The sequence below is a fragment of the Nesoenas mayeri genome, assembly GCF_963082525.1.
Source record: "Nesoenas mayeri genome assembly, chromosome: 5".
Classification (NCBI taxonomy): domain Eukaryota; kingdom Metazoa; phylum Chordata; class Aves; order Columbiformes; family Columbidae; genus Nesoenas; species Nesoenas mayeri.
In genome coordinates this window covers 17653910-17680061 of record NC_137548.1, presented here as the reverse complement: position 1 = coordinate 17680061, position 26152 = coordinate 17653910, and the positions used below count along the sequence as shown (strand labels likewise).

General features: G+C 38.1%; 1 protein-coding gene across 2 annotated transcripts in view; it reads right to left on the bottom strand.

Moving 5' to 3' along the window:
* Nucleotides 1-13218: 13218 nt before the first annotated feature.
* The window catches only part of TRIP11 (thyroid hormone receptor interactor 11), a 33612-nt gene continuing 20678 nt past the window's right edge, over nt 13219-26152 (bottom strand). Inside the window, exons 15-20 of one of the 2 annotated variants that reach the window (XM_080345059.1) lie at nt 26017-26116; nt 20138-20219; nt 19251-19365; nt 18574-18696; nt 17152-17299; nt 13219-15059 (exon numbers count right to left, since the gene is read on the bottom strand). In XM_080345059.1, coding sequence (XP_080201185.1) covers nt 14851-15059; nt 17152-17299; nt 18574-18696; nt 19251-19365; nt 20138-20219; nt 26017-26116 — 777 coding nt within the window. In that variant the 3' untranslated portion in view covers nt 13219-14850. Of the gene's footprint in view, nt 15060-17151; nt 17300-18573; nt 18697-19250; nt 19366-20137; nt 20220-26016; nt 26117-26152 lie in introns of those variants that run through there. The other variant, XR_013922171.1, reaches the window with a different exon arrangement.

Sequence of the window (26152 nt, the reverse complement as noted above, 5' to 3'; positions counted from 1 at the left end):
TAACTTGAATTCATGATGATCACAGCTACAGGAACTATATTGCTTGGGGATTATTTGAAAACAGGAATAAACAAATTAAATGTTCAAAGGAAAACAAATGACTTGTCTACAAACACTGGCCCTTTTTAAACTGACCCCACGCTTAAGGGAGTGGTTTGTGAAATGAAATATTTCTCAGGAAATACATATATTACAGATCTCCAGTTATGATTGAGGAGGAAGGAAATAAAGTACTTTTTCAGGTGTTTTGCAGCTTTGCCACAGGCAGAGCCTCAGTAGGTCAAGCAGAACATTTATGAGATGTGAGAGGTGAGCAATCAGGTGCTGTGAAGATTATGCTAGATCCGAAGACGAACACTGAAATGAAACACAGACATAGATATTAAATTGAATACTTTGAATTTCTGTTGAGTCTCCTATTTGAGGAAACCCTTTATTCCTAAGGAACATGAAATGTCCCAAAAGACAAAAATCTATCATGCATTTCTCTGTAACAGATTAAGAAACAGAGAAACACGGTTATTAGAACAGATATTCATAAAACTGTCCTCTAAGCATGGATACCCAGTTTGAGATGCAAAGACTGAGCTGCTTCATGGTTGCTGAGCACCCACAAGTGATATTGATGCCAGTGGGAAGTGCAAGAGCACTGTACCTCCAACAGTGTCAAAAACAAGAACCGGTGAACTTATTTTAAATAGACTTCTCAAAAGCTTAACAAAAACTCACACAAGGGATTTCCAAGGAAGCTTTCTGGGCATGTTGTGAGAGGAAAGTTTTGTCACAGGTCAGAAAACAGGGAAGAGATAGAAAGCAAAGCCCAGGCAAATTTTCATTGTGGCCAAAGGTTAACAGTGAGAATTCCTGTTCCTCTGTAAGTCCAGTGTTTCTTGATACACTCAATGACCTGGAGCGCTAAGAAGTCTAAAAGTAGCAAAGCAGGTGCTCTGAGCATCCGTTTGTGTGGATGAAGGCCTTGCCTTATGTACTTGCTGATACCTCACTTGCTGATCCACTGAATTTCTCTCACCATCACCTGGCAAAATCATTGTCTGCATGCCAGAATCACCGTAGGAGTGCAGCACCAGTCTCCTCCCAAAGATTTGCTGCAGACTAAAGGGTTTGATAGCTCAGCCAGCTGGCAGAGGTACGCCACTGCTGGAGACAGGAGGTGAATCCAGACCTGACCACCTAAGGGGCTCCCCTAAGAAGGAATACTGTACAAATGTTTTGATTTTTCCTGTCTCCATCTGGCAGCTGAATTGGATAAAAACTGGAGTATAAAAAGTAGTACCAAACCACAGCTTGGGCTAGTTTACAATGTGGTGACTTCTTTTTCCTAAATAAAAGGATTTGATGTTATGGCTAAGTGGAATTTCTGTAGTACCTTTCTGTAACTACCATGAGCCACAAAATAATAAGATGCAGTTCCACCCTTCTTACAATTCTCTTTGATATGAAGAGCTGCACATAGGAAGACATTTGTAGTACATAGAAACTCTTTTGTTCACACGATAAAAACATGGACAATTCAGCATATTTTTTTAACATCATCTGCTGATAACACCTTCACCATTTATGCTTAGGATGGTGGATAAACATCAGATCTATCAGCGCTCTCACGTCAATGGTCGCAAATATCCTCCCTTGTTATTAAATCCAATAGTTTATTTAGATTACCTTGATGCCTTCCTTGTCTTCATGAGGAGGTGCAGAACAGTCCACAGTACAAAATGGGGCTCTGTTTAGTGACTGAGTATGTTCTTATAAGTTTGCTTTGTGCACAGCTAGGGTTGAAACTATAGCTCTAATTATGTTTAAGACTTGGATTTTGAAAATTGTGTAATATATATTTACAAGTGGCACATAAACTATGTTGTGTAACCTTAACTCTACCCTCCTTGGGCAAGATAACATGATGCATTAATTACTCCATGCTCCTGCAGCTAATGCTCACCACTGGGTTAGAAGGGACCCTCAGCACCGGAGAACGACTTCCAAATGCTTAGACAAAAGCTGGTTTTAGGTCAGGGAGCTCAACAAGAGTTAACTACACTCAGCACTCCCGAACAAGAAGTCTGCTTCACAAAAACAAGCCCCCATCTACTAACTTTTACAACACTCTTCCTCCTTTTTAAATTCTGAAATTATATTTGCACTTCTTGAGGACTATGTCTGCCAAACACCCTTCTTGGATGTTCTTGTCATTTTTGAAAGCTCACCCTCTCTGAACATTCTCAAGAACACTGTCAAACTGTAGGAGCAGAGTCAAATCACACAGATCTGTATGGTGATAGGTGTGTGAGCCCCAAGTCATTGGAAGTGACAGGTCTTAGACGTCTTGTACGCAGCCATATAGACCTGAATTCAAAAAAGCACTTTGCCAATAGCTGATATTTTAAGGGCCCATGTCCAAGCCTTAGATGCTTAAAACATCCATTTTGCTCCTACCAAACCTTATGGAATCACATTTTCTACCAGCAAAACTGGTGAAACATGTAGAGCACAACTGCTGGGTATTCACAGAAACATTTGCCATTAGATAGCACCTAAGCTCCATGAAATTCACAGGTTGGGCTTTTTCTTGACTGTGGAAATTGATCTAAATGTTCTTGGAGACTGCCAAATAAGCAAGCTTTTGATATAAGACACGGCAAGCAGTGATTTGAAATACACACATCTCACCCTGCTGCCACATGGATTGCACTAAGCAAGTCGGAGACTTGGCCACAAACCCTCGTTCTGCCTAAACAATGTAGGGCTTTCTTTCCCCTCACAGGACAGAATCCCAATTATAAACTTGTGGTGTCTGGGGAGGGTTCCCTGTCTTTTTTCAAAGGTGGACTACCTTACACTATCAGTTAAGGGCTGCTTCATTCAGTGTCTGAATCGTCATTGCCATCTCGTAATGTGAATGATGCAATAACCTGTTCCAGATGGCTCTGGCCAGAAGCTCAAAAGCACAGTCCCACACATATTTTCCTTTCTTAGCCAAAAGTAACACAAGCAAAAATTAATAGTGAAAATTAACAAAATATGTAATTTTGAAAACATTACTAGTGCTAACTACAATGTACCATGAACGCAGAGTTACTGAGATGGCTTGTCACATTGTGGTGATTTGCAGGTCACTGCTGTCGTTAGGAAGGAGAAAGCATAACAGTTCCTGTCCTGCTGCTGTCTCTTGGGGCTTGATTGTCTCAACATGGTACAGGTACCACCTGTGTGAGGTATCTACAGGAAAAAGATCTCTCCTGTATGAGGATGTCACCCACCTGGGATGACAATCCTGGCAGCCATATCACTGCTTCCCAAGGACAATAAGCAGAGTGCCCCTTTCATGTTGTAGCAGGTGGTCTCAGAGTACCCCAGCCAGATGGACCAAATAATCTAAAGCTTTTGGTTTATGTTATCTAACTGCACATCTTACAACTACCTTTACAGATCTGTGGTCACTCTGGTACTGGTTTCTAACAGTGCATTTTATTTTAGGGAAAAAAGCAATCAGTGGAAAGTCCAGACACCACTGGATGCATTCTGAAATCTAATACTGAACATTGACCGGTATCTGACTCCACATTGTTGCTTTGAAAACATGTTAATCATCCCATTAAATGAGGAATAGTAGGATCTAGCAGGTAAATACTGAAGCCCAAACACCCTAAAGCTGTGCCCAGCAAACTGCATCTGCTGTAAACAAAACTGTTCCAGGTATATTTCCTTTAGTGAAATCGAACTCGATGTTCATGATCACCTGCTTAGCTGCAGTGTTTTCTAGGAAGGTTTGGGAAGGCCGCCTGAGGCAAAAAGAGAGTCGTATTCTTGCAAGAATGCTTGAATATGGTTCAGTGAGGTTTTTTATTATATTTTTCCTCCCAACAAGAGTAAGGTAAGCAAATAAACTAAAAGCTTTTTAAACTTTCCCAGGAAAGCATTTTTGGTGCATGTGACAAATCTCAACAGGTCGCTTTATATTAACATTCATTTGCAAGAGTATACAACATTCCTCTTGATTTTTCAATCTTTAAATGACCAGCATTTACACTTTAAAAAAATATTTTCCTGCAAAAAGTGTACGGAACATCATCCTGTAACTAAAGACAAAAAGATCGCCTTGAAAACTCACAGCTCCCCCTTGAGTTGTCATGAGTATCCAAGAACACGATGCCCTGGCCACTCTTAATACTTTTACTTTTTTTTCCTGTTGAATCTGATTCCTGAGTGTAGCTCTGGTAACTGCAAATCACATTTTGGCTGAAACTAGACAGACATGTTTGTTTTTGTTTATTTTCTAAGACTGACATGCACATAAGCTAGGCAGTGATCTTTTCTCCTCTGCATTTTTGTCAAGGGGTCTAGACAGTGTGGTTGAATACAAAGCTCTTTAATCTTGCGACAAGATGTTTACCAGCCCCCTTTAATAACAAGCATAAATCCTTTATGGCCAGCTTCAGCTAAGAATGACCTTCCATAAATAAAGACCTACAACTCTTAGTACTTCTGGACCAAGACTAAAGTTTCTTTCACTATTTGAGCAAGCCAACATCCAGTGTTCACAAATGCCTGGGTTGCATAAACTATCAGTCTCCAATGATGACTAGACACTTAGATATATGTACTAAAACCTCCCTTAGAAATGTTCAGGACTGATTTATTTTATGCTTAAATGCCTCAAGACTGCAGCATCTTTTGCAGTTTCTCAGGTTCTTTGCAAACCTGTGCACTGCACTGAGCACACTGAGCACATCTGGCACAGCTGCATCAGGCTGCGTGTCAGAGCAGCCGACTAGAGACAGGCGTTCACTCTTCCGAGTGAACCGGGTGGTGCTCCCTGTCTGCTAAAGCACCAGCGGCACCTGTGCTCCCTCCTCTCCCTTCTGCATTATTTCCATCACATGAAGTTTACATTTTGGGTGGGTTTTCTTTATTTTCATAGTTAGTTGAGCATATTTTTTTTTAATTATATTTTTTTAAATATTTCTTTTAGTCTGCTTGGGCAATTCACTTTGTTTTTATCAAGAGTAAAAGATTGCCCTTGGTAGCGTTGAGCATATTCTGCATTTTCCATTAAAACACTCCAGGTTCTGAGCAAACCCAAACAAGTCTGTGGAAATGCCATCTCTCAACGGGGATGTTTGAATGTTCACAAGTATGTGGGCTATTTTTGTAAGGGCACCTGCCAGAACCCTGCTGATGAATCCAGAGCAGAAAAATATTTGACATCAGCCCTCTCTTCCAGAGCTTCTCTCTTTCCAAGTAGTGGAAAACATTCCCTTTTAAAACATGTTTCATTCTTAGAGGTGTACATACCTGGTTTATTTTTCCAATAAAACAATCATCAAAAAAGCCTATATTTTTTGATCTTTTCCTTATCTTATGATGTCCAGGGTTACACGTTAGACGAATACAGGAGTGGCAGAAAGTTTGTGTATGAGCAGAGGGATAATTTTAACTGTTTAGCACTTACTCAACTGCTTTCCTATACCTCGGAAGACATTTTTAAACTATTCTTCAATTTAAGAACTCCAAGGTTAATTTACTTATTCCCATGGCAGGGATTACACCATTTCACAATTTACCTGTTTACTTTTGGGGTTTCATAGGTTAACCGTGCTGTTTGGCAATAAATTGGCTATGAAACTGGGTGACGAAAACCGTAAGTATTGTCTGTTTGTTTCCAGCCTCAGTATTTGCTGCTCTGCAGCCATGGGGGCTGCTGTAAGGACACAATTCAGAATGCTATAGGTGCCCTATAAAGGTGCCCAGTCCACTGAGCAGGGGATGCTACTCTGCGTGTACAGCTCTGCTGCACATGCACCACAGCACTTGCACACCCTTGCAAAAGGACACAGTTTACAGCACAGATTGTTCCTTCTCTTTTTAATCTGGCGGCCTTTGCTTTGACCTGTGCTGGTTGTCACCGCAGGAGGAGCTGAGCGGTACCCGCAGCTCCCCCTGCAGAAGCAGCCCGGCTGTTCCCAGGGGCTCCAGAGGAGCAGAACCTCAAGCAGCCACATGGAAAAAGGGTGGAACTGGACCCTCCTCCCAGCAGAGACACTTGTAGTGCTAACAGAGCCCATAGCTGCAGCCTGATAAAACAATCAGTCCCCATTTTGTCCACTGTTTCAGAGCAAAAGTCAAGAAGCTGAAGTTGTGCCAGATGAAGAAAATAGAAGGGAACAAAAACTCCGACAAGTTAGATGTAAAAAACAGAAAGGTAGGCCAAGAAAGTTTGAGAAACAAATTGTAAGAGGCATAAAAACTAATAAAAAAATTCTTTTTCAGACACACCAAGAGCAGGAAGACTGCCAAACAGTCTGCAAAGCCAACAGATGAACAAGGTACAAAAATAGTGCTTAGAAAAGATAAAAATCACAGTAGAAAGTTCAGTGATTCATCTGCATTTGCTAGAGAAACATACAGAAGTTCGCATAGTGGAATTTAAAAAAAAAAAAAAAGTAAAACCAAAGCAAATCGTACTTGGGAAGATGTGACTCAAACTGAAGTGCCAGCAGAAGATGTTGTGTAACAAAAAAAAATTAAGAGTAGCAATTCATCAGAACTCACTCAACATTTAGAAGTGTTGTAACTGAATTAAATGTGAAGGTATGTAACAGCTGAATTATTTATCAAAAGTGTAACCTCTTACAAAATTGCTTTAGTGCTAGAAGAACAGAAGGTACCAAATAACATTCTGTATTTAATAAGTTTCCATATAATGCTTGAACAATACAGAAGTAAATCCACTGTTTCAGGCAAATCAGTAACAGAGCACAGGAGAGTGTTGGCCTTCCAGGCACAGATTTTCTTTGAGATTATCCTTAACAACTACGTATCTCAGAACACTAGGTCTCATCCATGGTATAGGGGTTTAGTTTTACATTTACTCTGTTACTTAAGCAACTGAAACTGGCTCCAGCCAACTCCTAACTGGCACCTGTAAATAGCAAACTTGAAATTTTGGCAGCAAAAGATTGAGAATTTGTGTATAATACTTGTAATTTCTTTCTAAGTCTAGGGTTTCATCTACAGCCTTTGTAGCCACCCTTGGCAGGCCAACAAAGGGACCATGGCGTGTGCGCTGAAGCTGAGTTAGGTTCACCTGAGGCTCCCAGGGGTCTTGGCACTGGAACGTGCCATTAGGAGACCTGCTGAGAGTTTTAGAAGGCCAGAGGAGGGAGAAAGAGGAAAGGACCCAAGAAGGTAAAGTCCAACTCCTTTTTGAACTGGAACTCCTCAGCACTAAGCCCATCAGCCATCCTCCACATTCTGTTTTTGGTAGCAGTCATGAATCACAGATGCATCAGTACCCTGGGCAACTGAGGAACTCAGTGCCAAGCACAAAGTCAAGACCGCGTCACTGTAGCAGGGTACACGTGAGCTTCTTCCTGCAAGTTACAGGCTCAATTCATTCTCAGTCTGGCCTCTCACCAGGGTTTTGGTTATTCCTTCAGAACTGGAAGGTGGGCCCTTCAGGTTTTGATCCATTGCAGTGATTTCTGATGTTTCCTTATTTCATTTTAGTTTCTAATGAAAATCTTTTGTGTAATGAACTAGATTTACCAGTCACATTTGGCCAGGGCAGTGCAGGCTCCAACAGTCTGCTTCAAGGCAGACCACTAAAACTATCAGTCCCAGGAAGCTGGAGCCACTGATTGAGCTCAGGAGAAGAATATCAACAGCCAGAGTGCCGAGGGCTCCCTGAATCGGCAGTCCAGCCGGCAGGTTCTGGGCAGCACACCATCGCCATCATTCTGCCAAGAGTCCGGTGAACAGAGAGGTACCAACCACAAGGCCTTGGCCGGCAGGTGGCCCTCTGCAGGTCCTTGATCCTGAGCGCTCTGCAGACATTGAGCTATTCAGAGTCTGGGTTTGGGTCCAGACAGATCTGGCAAGCCTAGTTATGACTCATTCGTTTTCTTTAGAATCCTGCACTCCTCAAGTTTTTGTAGTTTCATAATAAGCCTCCTCTAAGTTAGCTGAAAACTGTTAAACACATCTGTTCCTGCTCCTATTGTCAAAAATAAGGCAGTCTTCTGTTTGCCTTCATTTTTATTGGCACCCACTACTAGAGCATACAGAGCAAAGTGCAGTCTAAATATTTTCCAGTTCTATTTCCAGAAAACGTTTCAGTTTTTATGTGTATTGTTCAGTGCCCTAGTCTACCATTCAAGCTACTTTATTTTTACTCCTGGTACAATTTAGTGTTGCATCCATGGCAGAGCATGCAAACCAAAATATACTGAACGACCAGAATCAACTCAGTGATTTGCTTGTAATTCTGAAAACTCCCTGTTATGACAAACAAAAGCATTGCTCAAGTACTTAATTACCTTATAGCAACAGACACAACTGCTGGAGACAGGGAAGGGAAACATTTTTACATAAAGGTTAGTTTTACAACCAACGTTTTGTGTGGTTGGCTGCCCCCATGACTAGCTGAATACTGAATCCTTTCTTTCCCTTCCTATATGCATTTTCTCACACACCTGCACCCAAAAGTGTTAGGGATCACTCTCATGGTCACTATTTATTCTCCTGAGATACAATGTTAGCAGCTATCATCTTTTGTACGTTTCCATTTAGTAACTAATATTCTTATCGAACTCACCCGTTTGCTCAAAACTGCTGCTACCTCTTACTGTTGTGCAATTTACATCCAGTTACTATTTTCTTGCTTAGGCTAAATATATACTTACTGTGAATACTGTACTCACTGTTCAGGAACCACATGGATTCAGGGTACCCAAGTTGTATCAATTAAGGTACCTTTATTTAGTTGCATAAATCCAGTTGCCCCTGCCAAACTTTACATGGGATTCTCTCTCCCTGGGCAGCATTGAAAGGTCAATTTCTCAAATCCTTGGCATGTCCTCAGGTCCCTACTCCCTCATTTACGAAAGTTCAGATGTGAAACATTATAACTCCTGCCTTCCTGTTGTCCAAGGGTTGTGTTCAGCAGTGCTTCCCATTCTAGGGAGTCAGGAAATGCCACCGCTTTGCTGTTCCCAGGTCAATATCAATCAGCTGACTTTGCTCACCCATTAGAATAGCCTTCACAGAAAGTTGCTAAATGATAAAATACACACCATTTTGAATGGGTTATGTGCTTCTTCTCCCTGATCCTTTGGACTATTAATTATTCCAGCAACAAACATGACACGCAAAGTGGTTGTGCTGCAGTGCTGGCTAATAGTTACTAGCTGTGAAGCTTCCTCGTTTACATGTTCAGCAAAGTTCCTTCAAGCCTGAGATGTTGAGTTCGACCTCTTTTTAAATGTGGCAAAGCTCCAATCCCTACCAACAGACACTGCATCTTTAAAATAGGAATTATTCTTTCATCTTATGAGCATAATGAACAGCTTTGAACTTGTCAGGGTAATCAATGTTAAATTTGATCAACATGTAAGTGTATTAAATGTATCAGTTTAACTTATTCTCACTTCCCTCAAGAACAAGCCTCCTGGGACCATGCTACTACACTCATGTTTTTATTGACTACTGTCCTTTTCTAGTCCACCTAATGAATGACAACAGAAATACAGCAACAGTTATCTGTGATTTCCCATCCCCCCTTTTTTACCTTTAGCTCCTGACTTGGTATGAATCTGTATCTCTCTTCTGGCAGTTTGAGATGTCACTCCATTTTCAGCTGTGAACTCCACAACTACATGTGAACATTTGAAAGACATTCTCATCCCCAGGCAGGTGATGCAGCAGCATCTATGCTCAGCCTCTGCAAGCACAGGTGCCATCTCAGCTATGGTACTACTACATTCACAGAGATTTATAGTTGCGGGAGGCGCTCTAAGCAGTATACATTCACATTGGAAGAAAATATTGCTGCGGTAGTAAGGGTGAAATGGAAGTGGCAGAAGTGGACTTTAAAAAAGGGGCATTTTCTTTCTGGGTGTGACATTCCACATAGCTGCAACTACAAGCAGCAAGGGAGCTGCATCATGTCACTTCAAAGGGGGAAACATTTCTCTATGGTTCCCAATGAGAACAATCAAAAAAAACCCCAAACAACCAAAAAAAGCAAACAAAAAAAGATCCCAAGGCGTAAAAGAACTTAAATGACTATAAGTAAAGAAAAGGGGAGTTTTCAGTCTGCCTAATAGGCCTGGGAAATGTTTTTGGTGCTAATGTGGATATTCACGGTAATATTTATCAGTTGACCATCACAGCCCCAAAGAGGTGAACCTGTTCAGAGGCAGTTCGGCACAGCCAGCCAGAAGCTCGAGTGCAAGCAATACTGATTTTAAAATCCAATCTGCGAGAAGCTGTTTAATGGCTGGTTTAAGACAAGAGTAGAGAAAGATTAATTCACTATCGGTGCTTGAAGATGATGGTACATCTGTGAACATTTAGAAAAAAATCAGATTTAGCCAGCAACGCCACAAGCTCAATAAGGCAGCACAGAATAACTCCAAATTACTTAATGTGGTCCCTTACTGAATGATAAGTGCCGCTTCTTATGCATGAAAAAATTAACGTATATGTTCCAATTGTTATGTCCTACAAGGAAAATAAGCCTTTAATCACTTGATACACTTTTCTTCTGCTTGGCAAAATGTCTGAGAGTTTTAACAGCATGACTGAACTCCCAATCTGGAATAAATTTGTCTGAATTAGGCTTTCAACACATCTAACACAAACAGCAAACAACAGGCACATTTCTTGCACACTTATGCTGAGAACATGCTTTAAGGACTACTTGTTACAAAATGTATTTCAGAGTTAGACAGGTGATCCTGCCAGATACTGAAATGTAAAATGCCATAGTCTTCTATTAGCTTGAGATAAACACAATGGTGCAAGATTCAGTGCTGCTACTCCTGTAGTCCTGTACAAATTATTTTTTCCTTTAAATAAAATGCCAGCAACTGGCTATTTCTTTATTTTTATTGGAGACTGGTTTCTATATTTAAGCTTTGTGAGGTTGCAAATAAATTCAGCAGTATATAACAGCACAACACAATAGAACAAAAATTGTAGGTTGGTAATGGTAATTCTTATATATTATTTTCTAAGAAAGCTAATTAGAAACTTTCTACCTGAAGGATAAACTGAAAGCAACAGACTATTAAATTTACCAGAGAGTGGAAAAAGGAGCCAAAACAAAACAAATACACACAATGTTTTAAATTCCTCAGGCCTTACTGCTACCACTGCCATATGCGTATATACACATATATGTATTTTATGTTGTGTTTTATGTTGGTTTTTTTAACATTGACAAAGTGTATTGACACAAAGACTACTTTGGTTTCAATGTCTAGATAAATTAAAGACTTTTGTTGGAAAGAATGCATGAAGCCACTATTCCTGCTTTTCCCACAGTAATGTCTCTCCATATTAAATGTTTGTATTTTTTCTTCAAGTAGGTGAGAAAAAAAGATTCTCATTTTATTCTAGTTAAATATGCTCCCAAACTGGGAGTGCTTGGGAGGACGCAACATCAAGTTTACAAGTATGTCTGATTAAACAAGTTGAGAAAATTATTCTTGAACTTTTATATGATCATGTGGCAATAATGTCATCACAATTTGCAGAGAGAAGACATCAGGGCTTAAAGTCACAAAGCTTTCATGAGGTATGTGATAATGCGAAATACTTACAAAGCAAGTATCTTCCATTCTGTCTCTTCCACTTCATCAATCAGTCACTGCTATACATTTTCCAGGTGGCCTGCCTTATTAATAAATATTTATGCAAAATGGGTCAAGAACATGAATAGAAGCAACAATAAAATGCAGGCTGGGAACTGACATTTGATAAAAAATAATTATTTACATACTCAACATAATAATATGGAAAATTACATGGCTGTGACTAACTGGTTTAATGCAGAAAAGTTTAATTAAAACAAACCAACGAACCACCACAAAATGCATTCTTTTACAGCAACAATTAGAAAGACCAAGTAATTACTTCCTTCTCTTTGCACAGAATGCAGGATGAGTGAAGAACAACAAAAAATGGAAGGGTCTAATGAGGAGAATATAAATTCTTAACACTTATTTTTCCCCCTTATATTAAGTTTACAAAAGTAATTCCTTACTAGAATTCTGTTACCACTACAGGCAACTGACAGCTTGTTAGACCAAACTTAAGAGGACCATACTCTTTTCTTCCTTGAAAAAACAAGGTGAAGGAAAACAATTAAGTTAAATAAAGAACAAAAATTTTCAACTATTGCACCTGCTCATAAATTCCACAGAGAATTTTTTCCCCCTGCTGCTGATTGAAACACCCACACAATTAACAGGATAGACTACGAGTCACATACTTACATGTGGGAAACTGGTAAGGTAAACATGTATGAAACAGTTATCAAGCACAAAGTAAACACAGAAGAAAAATTAGAGGAAAAATACATCTGCTAATTTTCAACAAAAACAAATCTTGAAGGTTTATAATAGTCTGTGAAACAGTGTAAGAAAGATGAGAGAAACAAGGCAAGGAAGTTGTTCTACACTTTTCAGTGGGAAAGTACTGCCTGGAACACAGAGCACATGTGATTTCTCACAAAGCAACAAACCCCACCCATGTAATTGTGGGGTAAGCCCTAGAACAGAATCTCCAGGCCACAGGTATTTTCTCCATAGTTCAAAAGACCTCTAAGGACTTGAGAACTGAAGCCTCTTGTATCTCTCCTGTGGAGGTTGTTCTTCTCCTAAAGCAGCTTAATGAGGAACCTAATGTTCTTCAATAGCTTTGCTCGGTTTTAGATTTCCCTCCACAAACTCTCAGCTTACTTTACAAATAGAGCTGATTTACAGCACGCAGAAATGAATGGTCTTACCATGTTTTTATTTACTGGCATTTATAAAGCTTTCTAGAAGAGAAACATCTACATATTAAGTTCTCTGCAATTAAAGAAAACATTTGCACAAAAAATTTAAGATCTGCTCAGTTAGTATATTCAGAGGAGAGTGAGCAGCATGAGTCCATTCACAATTTATAATATGTAAGCCACAAATTTTTAAAAACTAAACATTTCCTTCTGCTTTGGCTTACCAAAAGGCAATTTTATTCTGAAGCAGCTATATATCGTTAAATAGACATGACGCCAAGAACAAGAGAAACTGCACAGAAGCCATCTGATTTCAGTTTTCTTTATATTTGCTGTAGAAAATAAAAAGTATCTATTCCAGTCCAGTTTAAATGAAGATGTACATTTGAAGGACCAAACTGAAATGTTCTCAGCCGAGGTAATTTCAAATTTTTATTACATTTATTACATAATGCAGAAGTTACTTTGGTATACTACATGTGGCTGTAATCCTTTCAGAAATCGAACTGCCAAATTAATTACCTTGTCTATAATGAAGTAAAAAATGTAAACTACAAATTCAATATGGTAAATCCACTTCCAAATTTGCATAAGTCTTCCATGACACATTAACATACTGGAAAAAAGGGATTTGAGCAGTTCTTAAGGTAAATACAATAATTTAAAAACTGCTAAATCTCAAGGCAACAAAAGAAATCACTATTTGACCTCCACATAAATAAATCCAAAGATTTCTTGCATTGTTTTGGTTGATTCTGTACAAGCTTCAGTAATTTATTTTATTTAAATATAACTCTTACAACAATTTAACCCAGGATCTTAATGAAATGAGAAAGTTGACAGTTCTAATATAGAACTTGCACAACACTCATCTTAACACTGACTAAACAAGGAATGGCATATAAAACAATTTAGAAATTACAGATTTTAAACTCAAGATATTTTATCTCAGATTCACTATGAAGATGACTTTTGCAAGATCACTTTTATCCTTTAGTATGCAACTTAATTCTTTACCTGCCAAACAAAGTATACAAGTTATCACAGCAAAATTTACAGAATAATTGACTTTGGCCTTGGTCTTACAGATCTATTTACACATTGGAGATAAGTCTGCATCTTCTTCCCTTTAAATTCTATACATGTGTTCAAGCTTTAAGCTTATATTTGGATCTACAAAATCCTGCAAGATAAAAAGTCTCTCAAATATACATCTTAAAATATTAGAATACATTGCCTTTGTGAACTACCTTTCGCTAAATTACCTACTCTTCATCCCACAGACACCTCTAGAAATTAAACACTCACTTCCACAGTTAACCCCTTGGTGCTGATGGGTTTGACTGCTGAAAGCAGCTGTTAGTTGGGGAGTGGGATCAAATCGCTGTGCAAAAAGAGATTAACATGCCTCAAATTGCCCCTACACGTGCCAATCCTGTAAATAAGAGATACATGTCCTAGTGTACATTAAGTAAATGCCAGAAATTGTGTGTGGGAAGACTGCTCAATAATCACCCTCCCATATGCTCACTGTATTATTCTTTGGAGTTTGTGTCATTAATTGAACAATGCAAATTAGATCAATTTTGTCTGGAGGTGTTTTTGTTGGTGGTGGGGGTGGTTGTTTTGGTTTTTTTTTCCTTTTTTCAAATTCTGGGTCTTGAAGGCCCAGACCATTTTAATGGAAAAATACATCTCAACACCAAAACGTTAATGCTATCTATGCATATCTGAAACAACTCACAGTATAACTAAAGCTTAAAAATCCTTCTATTTGTTTTGTGACAATCTAGCAACAAGACAAATTTTTTCCCCTTCAGTTTCAGATTTAACCCACAGCCAAATGAATGCCTGCTATAAAGAAGGCAGTTATTCATGCCACCATTAGAATTTCCAAAGCACTGGACAGTTTGTAATGAAAAGCAAAGCAAGGTAAAATTGCAAACAAGTACATGACTTTTTACAGAAGGCCTCATTGTGGTATATTATATGCAGTGTAGTGTTCTCATTTTCCTTAAAGTGCTACTATCGTCGTACTGATACGAGATCATCTATTGTTTTAGGAGGTCTTTCAGTACAGCACCAGCACTGGCATCAGGGGACACAGGCAGTGGTGTAAAAGTCGGCAACGCATCAGAAATGGGTTTCATAAGCAGATGTCCAGAACTACTAGCAGGTGTTATGAGAGGCACCGCTGCAGATCGAGGCGCTAAAAATGGATTTGTGTCTGGTCTTCTGCTTGCTCTTGACACTGCAGAATCTGAAATGTTAAAAAACAAACAAACAAAACCAAAAAATCAAAACCCAACCACGAAACACTTTGTTAGAAAGCATTCATAAGTCTACTCAATTTTACAGCATTTGTTCACAAACAAGTTCTGAAATTGCCTATTACTTTTGCAACGTGAAAGTCCCATTTTCTTGCCATGGACTGCTCTCAAAGACTTGCACTCTCTGAGTCTTCTCTCGTCTTGCATCTCATCTGCCACTGCTGCTTTTGCCGAGCAGTTCCTGTGTCTACACTTCAGGCCACCAGTCACAAGACTGACTTAAAGATCTGGGAACTCCCGGAACCCGCCAACCACACCGTGCTCGTTGGCAGCTGAAATTCAGTAACAGCTCAGGCTTCTCACAAAAATCTCTACAACTCTGACAGGCAATATGAACACCCTTGGCCAGGGTTCACTTCCCACATGCCATGTCAGACATGTAAGTATGTCACATTTTCTGCAGCACCGTGCAAAGATACAGGCCCCTCCTGCACACTCCACAGTGTAGCAGTGAGCAGGGGTCCCACCCCATGGGTACAGGGACAGCTTTCCAAATCAGCCCCCAAAAATCCCTGGAAATGAACATCACAGACAATGAGTCCCAATTCAGTCTTCAGGCGAAACTTAATGTTTGCTCATTAGTCAAATTCCAACAAAATTTTAGTTTTAATAAAGTCGTAGCAAACTATTTTTTTAAATCTAACAATCGACTTGCCCTTCCTTATCTTCCCCCATCAGATCCTCACTCAGCTCTAGATGTAACTTCTCCTCAAGGTTCCTACACCAGATGTAGAGCAGAAACTAAACCAACATTCCGTATTATACTTATTGTTTGGATAGATGAATTTATCCAGATTTTGTTTTGTTTTAAAAAAGGTCTTACATTATGTAAACATCCTAATTCTCATAAACGCATTTCCGTGTGGATATTATACTGACATTTGTGTCCAGCACTTAAAAACTGCTACCATATGGTTTATTTCTAAGAACAAAAAACTTAAAGTATCCAGACAATTAAAGGGATATATATAATGTGTGTCTAGTTTTACAAGCCAACAATTTAGCTCCTGAATAAACAAAAGGAAGGAAGAATTTCATTCTTCCAGACAATTTGTGCCAAGTAGATCAGGTACTTTACCTGTTATAGCACTGTTATACTACAAGGAAGAAGAGTAAAAAGAAAATTAAACTAAAGTTAGGTTTAGTAAAAATATAAATATTGCTTTCAGAGATAAATTGGTATTTCACAGTAGATATCCATACTTCCTAATGTCCAACTACTTCATGCAAATTGAAAGAGGGTTTTTAGCATATATATCTCTTTCTGTAGATCTGTAGAACACATAGGTTTGTTTGTTTTTCTTTTTTTTTTGAGTTTACAGTTAAAAGTTTCAATCAAAACAAGCTTCTGCAAATCAGCAGGACTGTATTAAGGTATAGTCTTAGATGTACATTAAAAAATTAGGTACAAACCGTATCAGCTAAAATCAAAGCTTGGATTTTACAATACCTAGACAAAAATACATTAATTTCAACATGCATAATATAAGCATAATTGTTCTCTGCCTTAGAAAAATCAAAGTTAACACTCATGCACAGCTTACAGAGATCTCAAATCAGGCAAAATACTTAAGGGATTGTATTTCAGTCCTCTCTGAGCAACCAGGTTCTACACACTAGAGAGGCACTACTAGGTTGGTGTTACTTGCATCCTTCACCCAGTGAGACCCAAGCTGATCAACAGGGATGCTGAAAATCAGGACTGTGTTCACTGATAGACCATATGGAGCTGTTGACACAGCATCTGTTTGGCTCCAACAGGTGCTGTTAAAGCTTTTCCATATGAAAGGGAATTAGGTCCCTCTACTATTCTGTATTGAGGTTATAGGAAGTGGGGTACAGGAGCAGTGGGAAGAGGGGAAAAAAAAAGAGAAAGTAGGAAATTGAGGGAGGTGGAGGTGGGAGAAATCAAATCCCTAGTTCACAAGTGAGGAAGCACAGAATCATTGGAATTTCCTCAAAAATTCTACCTTTCGTTATTTATGTTTTGGGTAAAGATTCAAATTTTCCTTCAAATGTTACCTTGCATTTGACTGCTGGATGGAGTGCTGCTAGTTTTACCAGTTCCCACTCCTTCTAAAGGTTTCATATCATGAACAGAGAGCTTGGGTGGAGGAAGGCTTGGGCAAGATTCTGTTTCGAGGAATTTCACAAACAATTCTGAAAAAGACTACAAGAGGCTACAAGTCATTATATTTTACCAATACTCTGAAAAGTATGTAAGTTAAAAGTACATAAAACAAAAAGCTGTCAACAGCATCCAAAGAATTTTGTACTGGTACTTAGTACTGAGTACTTGATACCAGGTGGTCCTTACTGAAACACCATGACATTTATTTTCAAAATACAGATTTTTTTGATGTTTCACTAATTGATATTTATGCAACATTGATAAACTTCAAAGACAAAACAAATACTTCCACCATTATTGACTTAAGCTGATTGTTTCAAGAATCCTATGCTGCTACTGACATGGCAGTATTTCCTGTGTCCATGCTCAAGCAAATCACTCCTCCAGAAACACATGAAACTTAAACATTTCTCTTAAAACCCATGGCTTGCTTTATTAGACAAAAAGTCTTGAATAAAGAAAGCATGGAATGATTACAGTGTCAGTAGCATCACAAGACAAAATTTTGCTTAGTAATGCCTGTGCTATACATACAAAAGCATTAATTTTCCTCTTTTACATCTGTAGTTAATCAGACCACAATCCTCTGGTGGTTTAAGTGCCTGCATTATTTTAGTGGGTAGAAACATTCCTTACACTTCAAGATAATTTACAGTAATCAATTCTCAACACGCTTTTCTAGTTCAATGAGCAAAAAACTTAAGTTAATCCAAAAAGCCCAGTCCCTCAGTGTTCTGTCCTTGAGTGCATTATTTGCTGGTCTGCAAACTGGAAAGTTCCACATATTAACTGCTCCCACAGACCACGCTATGAGAACTGTTGCTTTACAGTATTTGAAAGCTTAAAATATCAACTTTATATGCTGCACATAAGAGGCACTAGCTGCAGCAGCTGAGAAAGCTTTTCAAATGAAATTAAAAGGACATATGGGAACACAGTCATCAAAATACAACGTCATCGTTTAATATTGCAGAATTCCAGGCTCCCACATGTCTTTAACTTCCAGCACTGTCAGTTTGCAAGACTAAGCCCATAATATAGGAAGTCAGTGATCCCAGGAACCAGTGGAACAGTAACTGGATTTCTGTATTAGCCCAACACTTAGTATTGTATAAATTTCATCAATGCCTACATATTTCTGTAGTGCAGAAAAAGCCTTATGCCAAAGCAGTTGCACAAAGCAAACAAATAATTTAAGATACAGTAGCATCTGTAAATGAAGCTCAATACACTGATGAACCGAGTATCAGCATTAATATGCAACTGCCCCATTTTTTCCACTCAAACATAGAGAATGAATGATTAATTCTTACACTATTGAAAATGTTCTGATGAGTTGGCCTCAGAGGTGTACTAGGGACACTCTTTGACCCAGCTCCTCCACCAAGCCAGCCAGTCACCCATCTTGTAACTCCTCTTTGGTCTTCAGATAATAACTAGAAAGTATTAAAAAAAACAAAGAAACTAAAAATAAAGCAGCAGATAAAAGAAACTGCAACATTGTGATCATTATATTTACTCACCATAAATATGTGGGAATGCTACAGATGAATAAAAACTTTAATTACTGTCAAAATCTTTTTCTCTGCCTCATGAAAGACTGACAGTCTAAAAACCTGGCTCTTTATTTAAAAGTATAAGCCACAGATTCTCACAGTACCTGGTGGCACATATAAAACTGGTTTACTTTTCTGTAACTGACATATTACAGCTACTATACACAACGGCACAAAGTTAAATCCCTTCCTTTCTGCATTGCCATTGCTCAGCAAAATGAGATCCATTCTATTAAAATAATGTTCTCAAAAGATTCCATTAGGATTGGCACATCCCGCACAAAAAGTTAATTCAGATGAGAGAACAAAAAGCATACTTTGCCCACAGAAGTATAGGGCCAGTCATAATTTTGTAATTTAGCAGCAAGTCATTCTATTTTCAGGTAAGGATACCACAAATAAAAAAGTCAGTCTCGTTTTCTGCAAAGTCTTACCTGATCGAGTTCTTCCTTTTTTATTCCCAAGATACTTCCCATTAATCTTAACACTTCAGGACGTTTATTTTTTGGAGTATGAAAATGTCCAACAAAGAGATTTCTCATCAGGAGTCTGCAGAACAGAGGAAGCTTGTTACACAATCTGCGCTTAGGTAACAGTTGATACTGTAATATTGATGCATTTACTCCTCATATTCTTGTCTAATTTATGATAATCCAAATAAACAAATCCAATACAAAGATCTAACAGAGTACCTTATCAATTTCCTTCCCCTACAAGTTACAACATTTCTTATACAGTAAGAGTCAATTTGGACAGTACTAGAAATACTGTATGCAGTCAGGTGAGCAAGGTCTGATGTAAGTACTAGAACCAGGGAAAATGTTTATTCTAAGATCTTGACTCAGGAGAGAGTTTAAACAGATATTTATGTGTAAATGTAAGGAAGGGGACAAGAGAACCCATTTGTCTATCCCTGTTTCAGTTCTAACAGGTGAAGAAAAAAGAAGACCAAGGAAGAGAGATTTATGCAACATCCAGGTGATGCCAGCTACATGAAGGGGCTTGCTGTTCACACCTTAGACATTGTAACACAAGTTTATTAATAACTTTCATCCCTATTTGCAGAGCTCATGCTACTGAGGTGCACTTCACCTTAAGAAGCATATCAGTAATCCAAATTTACATACACCTTGATTCTACTAATCAAAATTACTATTTACAACCACCAAGCAACTGAAAACTGTAAAAATCAAAGCATAATTACAAGATTAGGTGCAGAAACCTGGTTCTGCACTACACTGCAATTGTGTTAGCAACATATCTGTACATTGTGACAAATAAAAACCAAATATTTATACCTAGTCTTTCATTAAAGACTTACTTGTCCACTTTGCCTTCTGTGCTGTTCATAAGATTCATTAATTTATTTTGTACATCTTCTAACATTTCTCTTCTGATCTCACCTATAAAAGATTATGTCACAGCAAATAAACAAAAATTGAAACTTTGTTGCAAAACAAAACTTATTGATAATGGATGCTTTAAAATAAAAGTATGCTAATATTGTTATGGTGTTTTTTTAAAAAAAAAAAACACTAAATCAGCTTGACTTTTATAGAGAAGTGTCAACCTAAGTGATTATTATTTGAAATCATAAGCTAAAATTTCTGGAAAGATACTCAATGCTAAAGTACAGGAACACACAAAATAAATCAATTGCAGAAGGTCTGGTGAATTGCTCTGTTGCACCTAGATCATACAGAACTAAAAAGAAACTCTTAATCGAGATCTCAATGTCAGTAATGACATTCATGGCCTGCACAAAGGACCCTATTTTTCCTCTCCACAAACCCAAACCAGGATCTATTAGAAGAATAAGAGAGGAGGTTTAGATTCTGCATTCAGTAGTGCTATAACTTTTCAGCTTTCTGAAATTCCTGACCTTAGTCAATTATTTGTGTACTGTCTACACACTTGACCCCAATGACAGTGTTTTTAATGAGGGAGATACAAATGTAGTAACCCATTTCATTAAAAGGAGCCATGGCATGATATTGTGATATACATTCTTGCCTAATCATTTCACAGCACAAGCTTCTCTACAATTGTAATAAGCCACTAACAGAAATTAGTTGTTAGTGCAAATACTGACACAGGATGATAGGGATAGTTAGGTGTATTCTGTAACTCAGGCTTCCTCTGATCCACCCACCAACTAATAAAAATAAAGCTCATAATAAAGAAATAAACTCTCCTAGAAGTTTTACTTGTCATAAATATTTTACAACATTTTGACTGTAAGGAAACAAGGCACAAAGTTTTCCCTTAATAAAAACTCAGATATACCAGAAAATGAATAAAAGTATCTGATGTTCAGGTCTACATAAGTTTGTACAAAAAAACAGAGTAAAAAGTGCTAGAGACACATCTCTCACTTAAATCCCCAAATGCAGGATTTAAGAACACTGGTAGTAAAATGTTCTCAGACAAGAAAACAAATTATTACAAGGTTCAAAGAATTCTTAGAAGACAAACTACAAATGGCTTTACCTCAAGACAGTGAAAATATAATTTTTCACCAGACTGGGACTCTGCAAGACATGGCATTTGAAGTTACTTTTTTTCCTAATAAAAGTACAAGGAAGTTTTAATCACACAAAATCTTGATAAATATAACTTCACTGCCACAAATATATTATAACTGGACTGTCCACATGAAGACCAACTCTAGCCTACAGTTCCATAAGCAGAAATTATGACCTTTTTCTCCTCTCCCTCTATAAGGTTGAACGCTTATCCTCAAATCCTTTGGAAAAACTGTCAATTGGCTTAATTTCTGTACCATTTTAACACTTCTTGGGCTCATACTAATCAAAAGTGCTTTATTTAAAAAACATAACACCCCAGAAGATACACTTTTCTTGTATCTATCTTGCAGTTAATTTCTAAAAAGCCTAAGCACCCTTGTAGGTGCTGTGGTTTAACCCCAGCTGGCATCAAGCACTGCACGGCCGCTTGATGAGTCTCCTCTGGTGGATGGGGAGAGGATTGGAAGGATAAAGGTGAGAAAAGTCGGGGGTTGAGATAAAGACAGCTCAATAGGGAAAGCAAGAGCCGTGCACATGAGCTAAGAAAAACAAGCCATCTTCAGGACAGCAGGTCCCTGTCATCCGTAACAGTCACCCAGGAAGAAAAACATCATCACTCTAAACATTCCCCTCCTTCCTTTTACTTTCCACAGCTTTTATACTGACCACGACATTGTCATATAGTCTGGAATGTCCCTTTGGTCAGATGGGCTCAGTTGTCCTGACTGTCATCCCCAGCTTCTTGTACAGCTGCCACGGCCTGAGAAGCTGAACAGTCCTTGACTGTTCAACAACAACTAAAACATCAGTGTGTTCCCAACATTATTTTCACTCTAAATCCAACACACAGCACTATACCAGCTACTAGGAGAAAACTAACTCTACCCAGCTGAAACCAGGACAATGAGAAAAGTGACTTTTATAAATTTTCATACCCTTCAAATCATCTGGGATGCATGAAACACATTCCATTCTATATTCCACGTGACTTTCAATCTTTAACAAGTGCATGCCACAACTATGCTGACACAATATGGTCCTCAGTTAATGCCAATGGCTCCAGGAGAACAGAGTTTTTGTGTATATATATTTATGTCAAAGAGCTACGCTGAGAAATTGATACAACCTAATATGTCCTGTTCAAAAAACCCACATCTTTATATAAACATTTTATTTCACAAATACGGATTTTAGAGAGTACAAAGCAGAACAAACTAACTAGTACCATGCTGGGGCATTTCTTATTAAAGGAACATAAGGATTAAACTCCTTATTAAAACCAAGTTAAAACCAGCAATATATCTTGTAACAACTACAACCATATGCACTGAAATCCAGTCCAATACTGTGACTGCTCTTCAGTACTCCCTTCTCTCAAAGCACAAGGGTGAGGCACAGCAGAATTAATCCATGGTTGCAAGGTTCAAACTTACTTAAAATTAAATTACTTTGTAAATGTGGTTAAATGGGACCCTAGTACTTGAAGGAAAACATTTGCAATATAATTATGGAGTTATAACAGTTGTAGAAACATACATGGAAGTTGAGCTGTTATTTGGGGCTCCGCAGAATAAAAGGGAATTAAAAGCGTTAAACTACTAATGCCACAAAAGAATAAACAGCATCTGAAAACAAGTTGCAAGTAAATCTTATGCTGCTGTTATTGCTCTACAAAGCAAGACAATCACGAGTTTCCTTTGCAATTTTTATTCCCATTATGAATTTTAAAACAAATGTACTAATAATTTAAATGAATTGTTACTGTTGTTTTCTATTTTTTTCCTGGCAAAAAGATTTTATATCAAAGAGGACCAACTTTTAAGGACAGCTATACAGCTATATTCCACCCACAGTCACTATGGAACTCTATCATGAGACATATTTTTCAAATGGAATATTTCCTTCTACGATAGAATCTTATAGTTGAAAAGGACTTAAACACGTACTTCTCGTGTATGAAAAGACTGAATGACTAAAAAGACCTGAGCCAAAATTCAGCATGGACTGCTGTAAACCAGACATTTACAACAGTCTCCAGTAATTTGTTAACCATTTATGGCAATCTAGAAAACTGCATCTGGTACATCTTATACTTTTCCATTAAAATAACTTTTCCTGCCAAAAAAATCCATAAAGAAAACCTTCAAAAGATTTGGCCAACAACACTGTGTCTGGGAATGTATTTGGCTAATTTTCAATAAGACATTATATGTTTTCTTGTGTAAATACAGAAAACGGAGTGGTCTCTTTTTTCAATAAAAAATATAATTTATTATACAAAACATTAAAGTGCTGTTTCCTTTATGCAACAACCCCTTTTTTAACAAGTAAATCATTTGCCAATACAACAGAGCTTGATAAAATACTGAGATTCAGTTTTCTCTCAGAGTTCCACCCCCTCCACTTGCATACATGAAGGTTTGCCATCAAAATTAACCAGGGATGAAAAGTCCCCCACTTGAGAGTGCTGTATTTGCCTATGACAAAGTTAATTTCAATCCAGGGTGTTTAAAACCTTATCATCAACCAGATGAATGTCTGTAGTGAGACAGAGATGTGCAGATGAGTTGATTCAAAAACAAATCAGTGTTTAGTTGTACATTCATGTGGTAGCTTGAAATTTAATTTAGCTTGTCAAATTCATATGTGAACTCAGGGACCACTCCTATGATGCCCACTTGGATGCCAAACTGCACTTGTAAGTACACATTCAATTATGTAGTACAAAAGTCAGAACTTTTTTGTAGACTTCTTGCTGAACTTGAGAAGACTTTCAAATGACTTTTCACACCAACTACCTGATCACAAGCAACTATGCTTTACAAAAATATTATTTACTTCAAGAGTAAGACAAATTGGAATTTAAAAATGAATAGCAATAATTAGTTATATATGTTCAGAGCAAGAGTTACCACTGCAGCGAGCAGAGATGATGTTTAAGATCTTCCCCCAGCAAGCCTTAGGGAAAGGCATTCACCCCAAAATTCCACAGACACATGGGGAAAAAAACCCAGAAAGTAAGAGCTGTTAAGTAACCACAGAGAGTGAGCAAACCTCTGTTCTTTGAGGTCCCTTTATAGAACCGCTTCAGAGACCAATCGCAAGTTTTCTTCTGATTTTAGATCTATTCCATGTGCTCAGTAAAAGCCTGACCATAACAGAAGATGCTGCAGTAACAGCAAAATACGGTGACCCACAGAAATAAAGAGGGAAAGAGAAAGTAGCACTCAGCTGGGAAAATGGAGGAGGAATAGACAGATGAAGACAATCAAAAAAAGTTAATATTCCCCTGGCAGTCAGTACTGTTAGTAATTTCACACATATCAGAACTGTCATGCAGCCAGACACAGAGAAGTAACTTTCCTTCTCGGTTCAAAGAAACAGACAAAATTACAAGTTGGGGCTGAAAGTAAGTAACAGAAATCCAGCAAAATTATTGTTATTAGTCCTAGGTCCTGCTTTAGCATGAAAACTAAAATTAATGCAGTAATAAAAAAAGTGACCTTATGTTACTTGCATAGCTATTTTGCAACCTTCAATGAGTCTCTCAGCTTATAAAACTTAGTTATGTCTGATATTCAAATTTGCTTTATAGAAATTACCCTTACTTTTTTTTCATTTCATTATACTAAATAGCGTAAAGCCATAAAACACAAATGCACCAAAATTGTTTTAGTTTTTAGTAAAAGGTTAATCTGCCTTTTTAGGCTTTCCTACAGTTTTCATGCTAAACATGTTTCTGAAAGAGAAGGTATGCATCTTCTACAGAATTCATGTTTCAATTATATCAGAAAGAGAAAAAAGCCACACCAAAACCACACTCCAAAACATTCACAGAATCACAAAATCAAAGAAACATTTATGTTGGAAGGGACATCTTTATCATCTAGTCCAACCCCTCTGCTCTAGCAGGGTCATCTCTAGGAGGCTGTCCTAGACCATGGCCACTTGGGTATGAATGTATCCATGGGTGAACACTCCACATCTCTGGACAACTTATTCCAACATTTCACCACCCTCACCGTAAATATTCTTTCTTTTCAAAACTGCTTCTTCTGACAAATTTCTCTACCATCTGGACAAGTTTTGCTTTCAAATCCAAAGTAATGACATTCACTGAATATTAGAGTACCTAATCTGAAAGGCATCTTTCCGAAGACGAGCAACCAGAAAGCTTATTTGGAATGAAATCTGAAACTACAGTCTAAAGATGTATCCAAGGCCTTCCACATAATCTCTTCAGACAGTCTCACATCTGTGCAAGAGCTGCACCCTCTCCATCTCTTACCAACAGCACACCTTTTCGCCCCACCTCACTGTATCCCTGTGTCTATGTCAAATATGGTACGTAGTTACTTTGGAAAATGTGAGGTTTGGTATTTCACAAACTTTTTAAAGAGACACTGACAGAGGTAAATCAAGGGCTGTGGTGTTTACAAGAAAACAAACAAACAGACAACTGCTACATGGCTTTCTTTTGAGAAAGGTCACTAACAGAAGAGGTAAACATACTTTTTCAAATTTGCTTTATAAACAAGTAAGTCTTCAAAAGGTGGCAATAGAATTACTCTTTTCCTCATAGGAAATTAAATTTGGTAAATTTCTAGGAATATTACATTGTCTCCTCAGCTGTCTGGAACGTTTTAAGCAGGGATTAAAAAAATGTAGTTACCCTCTTTCTTAAGCTCTTCAATCTGCTCCTCTTTGATGTCAAGCTGCTCAGTAAGTCTTGATGCTGCATCCAGTGCAGCATTTGCCTCCTCTAAATTTTCCTGAATAGAGGGCAGGAAAGGGACAAAAAGAGAAGC